Source organism: Rhinichthys klamathensis, unplaced genomic scaffold (genome assembly GCF_029890125.1).
Source record: "Rhinichthys klamathensis goyatoka isolate OS25496 unplaced genomic scaffold, OSU_Roscu_1.1 h1tg000177l_1, whole genome shotgun sequence".
In the NCBI taxonomy this organism is placed as follows: Eukaryota; Metazoa; Chordata; class Actinopteri; order Cypriniformes; family Leuciscidae; genus Rhinichthys; species Rhinichthys klamathensis.
In genome coordinates this window covers 1,883,416-1,895,671 of record NW_026606706.1, presented here as the reverse complement: position 1 = coordinate 1,895,671, position 12,256 = coordinate 1,883,416, and the positions used below count along the sequence as shown (strand labels likewise).

Genomic DNA, 12,256 nt, shown 5'->3' with positions numbered 1-12,256 from the left:
TAGGAAGAATGAAAACATTTCTAAACACCCTAGATCTACCCACGATTGGTTCAACACAGAACAAATTTTTCACTGCACCAATCACAATGGAAGAAGTAGAGAGAGCGATAAGTGGGCTAAAAAACAATAAATCCCCAGGAAGTGACGGCTTCCCATCTGAATGGTACAAGATGTTTAGGGAAGAATTGAAACCAATCTTACTAAGATCATTTAATCAGACCCTCAAAGAAGGGAGACTCCCCCCATCATGGAGGGAGGCTATCATAACAATAATCCCGAAAGAAGGTAAAAATAAAGAACATTGTGATTCGTATAGACCAATCTCTATTTTGAATGTGGACTATAAACTATTTACCTCGATTATCTGTAAAAGGTTTGAAACTTTTTTACCTGATCTAATTGATGAGGATCAAACTGGCTTTATTAAGAGCCGGCAAACACATGACAACATTAGGAGAACATTACATGTTATAGAGAATATTAAAGAGAACCATGAATGTGCCGTTATTCTGAGTCTTGACGCAGAAAAGGCATTTGATAGTGTCAATTGGGCCTTTCTGTACCAGGTGCTTGAAAGATTTGGATTTAATGAAAATTCAGTACAGTGTATTAGAACAATTTATTCAGAACCAACAGCCAGAATCAAAGTTAATGGTCATTTGTCAGCCACTTTCAATCTAAGTAGGGGTACAAGACAGGGCTGCTGTTTGAGCCCCACTCTTTTTGCTCTTTATATTGAGCCTTTGGCCCAAGCAGTAAGGCAAAGTGAGGAATTGGGTGGGATAAGAATTGGAGATGGGCATCATGTAATTGGGTTGTTTGCTGATGATGTCATTATTTATCTTAAGGAGCCTGAAACTGCTCTCCCATTACTTATGAACATACTGGAAGATTATGGGAAACTATCTGGATATAAATTAAATGTCTCAAAAACTCAGGTTCTATCATTTAATTATTCCCCATCACAACAAATTAGACAAAAATATAACCTAAAATGGGATGCAAAGCACATCAAGTACTTGGGGGTAATTCTAACAAAAGAATATTCAGAACTCTATTGTAATAATTATAATATTATTAATAAGGACATCCAAAGAGACATTGAGAGATGGTCGACTCTACCTATGGAATTCAGCTCGCGAATAGAGGTCGTGAAAATGAATGTTGTCCCGAGATTGTTGTATCTTTTCCAAGCTTTACCAGTAACGATCCCTAAGACTCAGTTCAGGGCTTGGGACAGGATGATTTCAAGATTTATCTGGGAGGGGAAAAAACCTCGAATAAGATACACAACGTTACAGCTAGCAAAAGACAAAGGTGGACTAGCCCTACCAAATCTACTGGAATATTTTTACGCAGCACAAATTAGACCATGTATATGTCTGTGTAACCCTAGCTACATATCGAAATGGAAAGATATAGAGCTTGCAAACCAGAGTTTACCTATACAGTCCCTTTTAGGTGATAAAGAAAAATTGTTGGCATCAAAAAAGAATCTAGATCAAATATCAGTCACTACACTTGAGGTATGGTTTAAATTAGTTGAGCAGTATAACCTAAAAAGTCAGATAAAATTGTTAAGATGGGTGGCATTTGATCAAAATTTTAAACCAGGGCTCCTTGATGTAGGATTCAGGAGATGGGTAACTAAAGGTTTGACTGCTTTGTGCACCTTTGTTACACGTGGAAAATTTAAAAGTTTTGCTGAATTAAAAGAAAATTATGGTTTGGAAAAAAATGATTTTTATCGGTATTTACAAATACGGGACTATTTTGAAAGGGAGTTTCAAAAAATGGGTAGTACGGAGCCGAATACACTGGTAGAGTTGATAGTTGATTCCTATACAAAGAATAATCCCAGAATAATCTCTTCTCTCTATCGGGCCATGATGGAGAATAGAAAAAACACATCTAGCTATATTAAGCAGAAATGGGAAAGAGAATTAGAGGAAGAAATTCCAAATGAAGAATGGTATTTTGCTTGCAAGACACAACATACGATTACCTATTCACAGAGATGGAAAGAGGTTGCATGGAAAAATTTAGTGCGTTATTTCATTACCCCCAAAATTAAAAGTAAACAATTATCTACACCACAATTATGCTGGAGGATATGTGGGCAAACTGATGTTGATCATCTTCATGTATTCTGGAGTTGCCCCAAAATATTACCTTTGTGGAACATGGTTTTGATGGAGATCCAAAAGATTTTAGGTTATAAAATACCAAGAAATTTCAATACATTGTATCTGGGAAATAACACACACTCAGTGTTGAGAGGAGATATATATCTTGTTAATATATTAAGTGTAGCATGTAAGAAGAGTATTACAAGGCATTGGTATAAACCGGACACCCCCTTACTTGGAGAATGGATAGAAATTGTTAAAGAAATATTTAATATGGAAGAAATGACTTTTATTTTGAGACTTAAAAGGGACTTATTTCTAAAATATTGGAAGAAATGGATTGAGTACTGCAATGTAAACAATCAATGATTATATGTAAAACTATACTTGCTCCAGAACTGAATGTATACCCCCTGTTCTATTGTTTGCTTCTTTTTTCTTTTCTTTCCCTTCATCCCCTGTCTTTCTAAATGTTGAAAGCTTGAAAAATGATCAATAAAAACACAGTAAAAAAAAAAAAAAAAAAGTAATGTGTTACAATATTGTGTTACTTCCTTTTTTGTAAATTAATGCATTACATGGCCTTTGCGTTACTTTTTCTCACCTATGGGCTTGCTTGTTTGTTTTTTATCATCAAGAACAACAACAACAACAAAAGTTCTATTTTTGGCAAATGTAAACGCCCTATCACACCAAAAGTTACATTTATAAGCCCAAGGCTGAAGGAAATGCCTGTACAGTATACCTTTTAAGGTTTATAACCTTTTCTTCTAAGAGTGTACAAGGCGCACCTCAAACAAACCTTTCAGCTGCTGGCATTCTGTCACTGCAGAAGAATAAGTTCAAAACTCTCACTGCAAACTTTAAATACATATAAATACACATTAACACATTTAATTATTGCAGGTTTGCGTAATATTATGAGTTTGGATTTGACTGTTTTTATTCATTTTGATGAATATTGAGTCTGTTTTTGTACAAGTGAGATCAGTAAATGCAAATGTTTACACAGCGCACCCAAGGCCTCTGCTGCACCTCACTCCCAATTTCTCTCAACATGGGGAGAGGTGTCAGTCTATGCATGGGAAAATAATAACTCGCATTACTTATAGAGTGAAAAAGTAACTTGGATATTTTGTTGTAAATTTCAAATTTCAATGTGTTACTTCTAGTTACTTGAAAAATGTTTTCTGATTACGAAACTGATGTTACTTGTAATGCGTTACCCCCAGCACATATAGGCCTACTATGAATGATTTTAAGGGATATTTTACCCAAAAATGATAATTCTGTCAGTAATTACTCACCCTCATGTTGTTCCAACCCCGTAAGCAGTTTTGTGTTGTACGTCACACGCATCACACACACGACCAGCATCGGCCAATAGTGAGCCTACATACACAGAAGCGCTGCGCAGTTACACTACGTGAACTCACTCGAGGCCCACAGAGAAGGAAATTAATAGTTGAATAAAGTCGTTATTTTTGTTTGTTTTTTTTGCACACAAAAAGTATTCTCATCGCTTGATAAACTTAAGATTGAGCCACTGTAGTCACTTGGACTATTTTAACGATGTCTTTAATAACTTTTCTGGGCCGGCAAGTTCCAATCCCTTAGAAGCCTATGGAGGAGTGATCCAGCTCTCAGATTTAATCAAAAACATCTTAATTTGTGTTCCGAAGATGAACGAAAGTCTTACGGGGTTGGAACAACATGAGGGTGAATAATTACTGATTTTATTTTTGGGTGAACTATCCCTTTAATTCATGTAACTATGAACATTATTTTCAATTATTGCTTGCTTATAGTAATAATAATTGATGTTTCTGGCTTCTGACATTTCACAAAGGAGCATTTCTTTATTTTAAAGTCAGCCTCTCTCCAGGTATTGGGAACAAACTGTCTAACTGCCAGATTCGGTAGGCTTAGTTCTAGAGAACGGATCATGTGATGGGAAGAGTTGTCTAGAAGTTGGGTACGGGATGATCCCAGTTATTTCACTGGTTCATCCAGAACTTATAAAATGACATTTGATGGGAAAAGACAACCACATTCATTTTTTTGCTTTATTTTATTTTGAGTATGTGATATGTATAATACTTGCTGGGTTTTCTTTTTTTTCTTTTTTTTTAAATGAATACAGCACGCCATCTAGTGGCAACACTTGATTAGTTATTGGAGCACAGCAAATATTAATGCAAATGTTTGTGTTGTTGATGGTCTGTTGATGGTTTGTCTTAAGGCTATTACTTTTACAGAGGTTTACTTTGACTTGTTTTTACTTATTTTGACTTTGTGAAAGGAATTGAAAGAATAAAAAATAAAATTAATTCAGCAAGGATGTGTGGAAATGATTAAAAGTGACAGTAAAGACATTTATAATCTTACAAAAAGATTTCTGTTTAAAATAAAAGCTGTTCTTTTAAACATTCTATTCATCAAAGGATCGTGGAAAAAAATGCATCACAGTTTATACATTTTGATCAAATAAATTCAGCCTTAGAAGGCATTACAAAAAGTCAGTTTGCACTTTTGAAGAGCACAAAAACAAACCAATACTCTCCGCTGTAATCGTTTTAATTTGTCCAGATTTGCCGTGTGTCTAATTTATTTGACACACAGGCTATTTCTTCGGTTATTTCTTTGTCCTCCTGTTTCCTCATACCTTAAGGTGTGTTCAAGAACTTCCCGGTTCAATCCATAAAACAATCTAATGGTGCTTTATCAATACGTAGACCTAATACGTATCTTACTTCGTTATTCAGTTTTACAAATAAAAATACTGCTAGCTGCAAGCAGAAACTGTTAGCTGTAGAGTCATCTCTGATCTGAACTTGTGACATTTGATATCAGATGTATGTCAAACTCATGCAATAGTAATTATTTTCAAACAAGGACTGCACATGATGCAGGTGTATGTCTGCAAGAAATATTGAGAACTGCAGTTTTGTGAAATGAATGATTAATCATAGACCTTCCACTGCCAGTCTATTTGTATGTGGGCTATAAAGACTTTTTCTAATAAAATGTTTCAGGAAATGTGTCTGTATCAGGAAGTTACAGGAAATGTTAAATAGTAACTCAAGGGATAATGCCCACTGTTGTGGTGGACAATCTGACTCATTTCACGCGCATGTGTTTCTTGGAAGTGAAGCCAGACAATACAAAAACACAGATGACACTTGATAGACAAATCACTGAAACTCTGCTGATGACTGTGTGAATTCGTGATACTGCATTAATTGAACAACTTGAGGAGGAAGTTAGCACTTCATGGTGAGTGAATATTAATGCAAAATGCCTTATGTTGAAAAAATTCTAAATGTATAGGTTAATGGTTTAGAGTAGACTGTACAAAAAAGAACCAGGATATGACATTGTTTTTTTTATGGCACAGTACCATAATATCATAGTTAAACATGACACAATGGCAATGCTGCTGTTTGTTTATTTGGGCATTTAACGTATTTCTGTAAAATGGTAATTTGGTCATATCGCCATAGTTTTTGGACGGCTCATCGGCTCGTCTTTCTGTTCGGAGCAAATTTGATTAGTGATTTTGTTCACGACAGAATCTGTATTTTAGAACGAATATTGACAAAATTGTTCTGATTCACTTGTACTGATGTTTTTCATTTATTAGTGTTAAACTTTTTTTAAGTTACTGGTTTCGTGACAAGTAGGCTATTGCAAATTTTGAATAATTTAACTACACATCTCGTTCATGAAGAAACATGTTGTTCAGTTCATCACGTGAATCGGTTGTGTAAATGATTCAGTGAATCATTTTTAACAAGCAAAAGGCCATTCGACTTCGTCGAATAAGTGAATGAATCTGAAAAAATCTTTTTGGTGAATGGATTCAAAAGATTAGATCTATACATTTAATATACAAGAAGATAATAGAATAACTGTCACCTCTGTGTATTTGTTTTTGAAAAGCAACAGAAAGCAATGGCAGGCCTGGAACTGAATTCAACTGACTGTCTTCCCATTGATGACTACATAAAGAGTTATTATCTGCCAGTGATGTATAGCATAATTTCTGTATTTGGATTTGTGGGAAACTTCCTGGCAGTCATCACTTACCTGGCAAAGCTCCGACCCTGGAAGAGCAGCAGCATTATAATGGTGAACCTGGCAGTAGCTGATCTGCTGTATGCTTTGAGTTTACCTATGCTGGTCCAATTTTACATTACCGGAAACTGGATCTTAGGGGAGTTCATGTGTCGTTTCATTCGCTTCTGCTTCTACTATAACCTCTATGGCAGCATCCTCTTCCTCACCTGCCTCAGCATCTTCCGTTACGTCGCAGTTGTGCATCCATTGAAGGCTGCAGAGATGCGGAGGAAAAGATGGGGCATCTTGGCTTGTCTGGCTGTCTGGGCCGTTTCGCTGGTGGAGATTGGCCCAATGTTGGGGATGATTACTTTACGGCAAAAAAACAACATGACACAATGCGTTGACTTCGCCAGTAATAATCCATTGGACGTATGGTGGTACGGTTGGATACTTACAATGTTTGGATATGTGTTGCCATTGCTGGTGGTGTGCTGGAGCTACACTCACATTGCAGGTGCTCTGGGAAGCAGCATATCCAGAAACAGGCCGAGTCGTTCCCGAGTTCGCATGCTTACCATTCTGATTCTGGTGGTGTTTGTGGTGTGCTTCTTGCCATATCATATCATGCGTGTACTGAGGGTGGATAGCCTGCGCAGAACTGGTGTGTCATGCATGCAGAGAAGAGGCATCCATGCAGCCTACATCTTGTCACGACCACTGGCGGGGCTCAACACCTTCTTCAACCTAGCGCTTTATACACTGGCAGGAGACAAGTTTCAACAGGCTCTCTGGAGTTTTGTGCACAGGGAACGTACGAGCAGCACCATATCTGTGATCCACACACCAAACAACATGTCAAAGACAGACCTCTTGAGGATCTGATATACTGTGTCCTACATATTGTGTGTGTGTGTGTGTGTGTACTGTATTTTACACACACTATGTTTCAAAAGTTTGGGGTCAGTAATTTGCCATTTTGTCTTCACTGTCACATGTTCCTTCAGAAATCATTCTAATATGCTGATTTGGTGCTTAAGAAACATTCCTTATTATTATCAATGTTCAAAACATTTGTACTGCCTAATATTTTTGTTAAAAAAGCATAATGCATTTTTTTCAAGATTATTTGAAAAAATACACAGTTCAAAATAGCAGCGTTTATTTGAAATATATATATATTTTGTAACCTAAATGCTTTTTTCTGTCACTTTTGATCAATTTAATCCATCTTTCCTAAAAAAACATATATTTTTATCTTACGGACCCCAAAGTTTTGAACAGTAAGTGTATATTTATTAGCATCTTAGTACATGGACTTGAACAAAATGTTAAATAGTGGGTAATAGCGTTTTAACTGTATTGCAGCTGCTTTGTGTATCTTGTGCGGTAAATATTAAGAATTTTTTTAATTTTTTAATTTAAACATTTCTTATACATATACACTGTATATATTACTGTCAAACAATAAGGTAACATGTATGCAAAAACCTATTTATTAAAATTTAAACTTTTGGATTTTTTTATTGTTGGTATGAGGTGCAAACTCAACAATAAGGACACAAAATGCGTGAACTATAATACGATAGATACAAATAATATAGAAATTATTCTGGGTCAGATGCTTAATTAAAAAAGTTTCTCCACTCGTCCATGATCATTTGTCCACTGACAAACGCCCACACAAAACAAAACATCCTTTGAATACCTGAATGACTAATAATCTTCACAGACAAGGAAACACAAAAGTATTTATGGGCAGAAGTGGAGACTCCCAGAAGTATATCAGTTCAGTAGGCATGATATATGCAAGGAACTAGTGTAAACAGCCTAACATTTCTTTCAGTTCAATCAAAACATTGCTCTCTGTTCTTGTGTTGCTCCATTGTGATGTTTGTAAAGGATTGTCAGAACCAACTCTTAAATGAGCTCATTTTTTTCATTTTTTCCAATGCCAAATACAGAAGACACCATCAGAACACAGACAGAAGACATCATTACCGTAAAAGAACAACTAGTGTGCAGATGTCTAGTACCACTTTTTTCATAAACTACTGTTTTATAAACATTGTGAATTCGGACATTCTACTTTTTTTCTTACTATTTAGTATAGGAAAGTAAACATTCGAAAGCAGCCTATCACTTAAAGATCAATAACATTTTCTCCAGTTATCACAGTTAATCAAACAAACAAAACAAACCTCTGCACCAAAACTACACACTTACACAAATGCCAGGTGTTTTTTTTTTTTTTTTTTTTTTTTTTTTTTGTCCCCAGACACTAATAGCCTACAAAAAAAACCTGTGTTCTGAAAATATATTTCTGACAGTTAGCCTACCTAACAATTAGATGACACCATTTCTGTCAAACACTTTGAAGGCACACACAGGATATGTCACTGCAGACCATGAGAAGAAAAATGGTTTTCAGGTGACCAGTGGATGAATCAGGCATTGTCTAATAATATGACATATTTTCATTTTGCCAAATTACATGAAATGCATCATTTCCTAGTGCAGGTGAAAAATCATGACCTTTCTCTATAGGTCACTCCAACTCTTTCTTTTAAAGGTGCGCTAATGTTTCTCGTTTGCCAATTTCATTTTAGAAATAGGCCTACATATAATCAGATTTGTATTGGTCACCCATTGAAGAAAATGTGAAAAGTAGAATTGTTTGCGTATTTTAAGTTTATGCAGTGTTAAATTAGATAAACCCACATTTTATGAGTAATCAATGCAGAAATGCATTTTTATGCAGGGTTCAAGCACAGTATTCTCGACACTGTGTAAACAATGGGTAACATTATAACATTGGTGGAGCTTCTCTGCCCTCTAGTGGTTGAATCACAAAGACAGAGAATATGGCACCTTTGAGATTTTACCCACAGTTGCCCCAACATGTATTTAACCTGTTAAATGCCACACGATCTGTAAAACACATTTACATTACAGTAGATACAAAATAGATACAAACCAAATGGCACCTGCAAACAATTGATGCCAGACCTTTGCAGAGCTAAAACTTTACTGACAATTCATGTGAAAATGAACAAGCTTATTGCGCTTCAGCCCATGGGTCAATATAATTATGCATTTAAGAGAAATGTGATATATTTATTTGAGCATCGCTGTTAAATAAGGGGTCATAAGGGGTTATTTTTAATATCATATTGCACTTAAGTGAACAAAGCAATTAAAATACATTGCAACACTGATATTTCAGAAAACACACACACACACACACATACACACAAAAACTTGCATTGGTATACAAACCTCTTTTGGCCACACAATAAAGGCTAAGGTAATAAAACAAAAAACACAAATAGCAGCACAGATTCAAGTAAAAAAAAAAAAAAATACATGGAACAGCATATACAAGGAAAACAAAACATTCCACTTTAGTCTTTTTCTCTCTTTTTTTTTTGGTCTAAAATCATTATATTTCTGGTACTGCATTCCAAAACTTTAATCTGTAAATGTAGCATTCCTATGTTCTCCATAACCACAATGAGCAATATACAGACAGTTTATTTGCTTTTATGTATAGACAAATCAAAAAATGTGAATGTGTTTACATCTTTTATTCATTTGCACACAGCATCTGTGGATATAGTTTTTAAAAGTTCTACAAAGTACAGACCAGAAAAGGTTGGGTTTTTTTTTTTTTTTTTTTTTTACCGCCAGTGGTTCAAGGATTTAAAGAGAGTTTCATTCCATGTGACTTGGAAGTTCTGGCTTCAGAAATATTCTCCCAGACAGTAAACGTTTTAATGAGGACTACAGAAATGTGTGAAACAGCACTGGGGACGAAACAAATACTGACCCATTGATTTAATCTTCCTGAAACTCTCTTGCAGCATAATGCAGTTCCATACTGGATTTATCTTGTGTACAAACATTCCTAAAGTCTTTATATTGCTCCATTCCAAGTCAAACATGAGCTGAAGTATTATAACCATCATAATTAGACAAGCAATTGAAGTACAATTGGGTGCAATTTTGTGATGTGATTTTTAATTCACCATTAGAGGGCGTACAAATGTGATGCGTTTTCACATTTCATCTGTTCATTCATTATTTGCATGGCCTCTCATGTTATTAGCATTGTGTTTTTAAGTTAATTTTCCCTTTTAACACACAATCTCAATCTCAAACAGAGTTTTAAAACAATTCATTAATCTGAAAATCATTAAGCTGAAGTCCACTTTTTACAGTTATTGGGAACAGGATGGGTTAATTTTGTTTTGTTTTGTTCATACTTATATTTGCAATTGTAAAACATGGAGAATACCATTCTCACTCTTTTTTGTATAAAAAACAGTTGTGCAACTCATTCTCCAATGAATCATGTGACAAAAAAAGAAAGCAATGAAGGATATTTTTTTTTTTAATATCTTACATGGTTTACAGTAGCAACTGCAACATTTCTCTGCTCCTATTGTATGTCACAGATGAGGCTCTTGTTGTGGTTGTGTCTGCTAACCCTGAATTGCACAACATATCATTGAGAAACTACCAGAGACTACAGATTCTCAGTACAGACTGTCTCCGTGCTGTAAGTTTGATTCTTAAAAAGTAAAAGAAAAAGAGAGAGCTCAGAGAGAGAGCTCAGAGAGTGTCGTCTGAGAATCTCTACTGGCAACAGGCCTGGGCATTAAAAACTTGTCAGCATTTTTTTCCATTCACTATCTCTAGCTGTTTTTGAATGCAAGAACACAGCTTGAATGTACACCCCTCACATTGTAGTGTGTTGTACCTTTATAATACTCTGTGTTTGTTCCTTCACAACGATGTTGCTTGGCGAATAAGCACAGATCCATCTTTTTCAGCTTTTGGATTGCAGTCTATGTACATTGCAGTCTCGATTTCATTGCAAAAGAATCAGAAATTCAGAAATCTTGAGAAACCACACTGTAAAAAAAATTCTCAGTCAGTATTTTTGTCATGTTTTACAAAAAAAATATTTAGACTCTCGAAACAAGATAAAAATGCTAAATGTGTTTGCTTACTGTAATGAATAAATGTAATGTGAAAATGTAAGTTGCTAACAAGCTGCTGCGTTTCATTGGCTCTGGACTTGTACTCTGTACAAGGACAATAAGTTGAATCTCATTAACAATTTTTTTTCAGCTTAACTAAATGGAATAATATATTAAGTTTTTGAGAAAATATACCTACACTACCATTGAAATAAGTTTGGGGAAAGTAAGATTTTGAATAAAGTTTTTGAAAGAAACTTTTATTCAACAAGTACATAAATCATTGATCAAAAGTGACAGTAAACATTCATAATGTTACAAAAGATTGCTATTTCAAATGGCTTTCTAGTTTCTATTCATCACAGAATCTATTGTGTTTTTTTTTTTTTTTTTTTAGAAATTAAACATTTAAATAATGAATCAATACAACATTAATCCTTCTTTTCCTTCTTTTTGTCTTACCCTGACTCACTATGGTAAGCCTGTTATAAGTGTTTATATTTTAGACGGGGCGGAATGGTTTCCTAGGAAATTGTGTACGTACGTCACTCATCTGCGCATCTCATCCACTGATCTTTAAAGAGAACATATAGATCAGTGATCTCGTCACATCCGTAAATAGAGAAAAGTTTCACCAGCTATGGTGTGAGAGTGGCATAGGTAAGTTGTCGCAACGAACGAGAAAGGGTGACATGGACAAAGCTAAATCTCCAACTTCCAGGGAATCACCCTTTTTTTAAAAAAAAAACGCTGAACAGAGGAGAGTCGACAGCTGGCAAAAAGAGAACGTTCGTCATAAAACGAGAATCAAGACTGGCTTGGCTTTTGGAGATGGCGAGACCTGGGGATTTGAAATGTTGTAAAAAAAAATTGCTCAACAGGCGAGTAATAAGAGCCAGAGCCGAAGCACAACCAAAACAATGTTCTTTTGCAAAATGCATGCAGTTAAAGGGATAGTTAACCCAAAAATGAAAATTAGCCCATAATTTACTCACCCTGAAGTCATCCTAGGTGTATATGACATTCTTCTTTCAGACAAATACAATCGGAGTTATATTAAAAAATGTCCTGCCTCTTCCAAGC

At 35.3% G+C, this 12,256-nt stretch overlaps 1 protein-coding gene across 1 annotated transcript; it reads left to right on the top strand.

Moving 5' to 3' along the window:
- The first annotated feature begins 6,060 nt into the window (after positions 1–6,060).
- On the top strand, positions 6,061–7,262 carry LOC130094389 (2-oxoglutarate receptor 1). The gene has a single exon (XM_056260633.1). The coding sequence runs from the start codon at positions 6,084–6,086 to the stop codon at positions 7,071–7,073; it is 990 nt and encodes a 329-aa protein (XP_056116608.1). The 5' UTR covers positions 6,061–6,083; the 3' UTR covers positions 7,074–7,262.
- The last annotated feature ends 4,994 nt before the right edge of the window (positions 7,263–12,256 follow it).

Bases quoted from the DNA above. Each gene is read 5' to 3' on its own strand.
- LOC130094389 (XM_056260633.1), top strand. From the start codon at position 6,084: ATGGCAGGCCTGGAACTGAATTCAACTGACTGTCTTCCCATTGATGAC.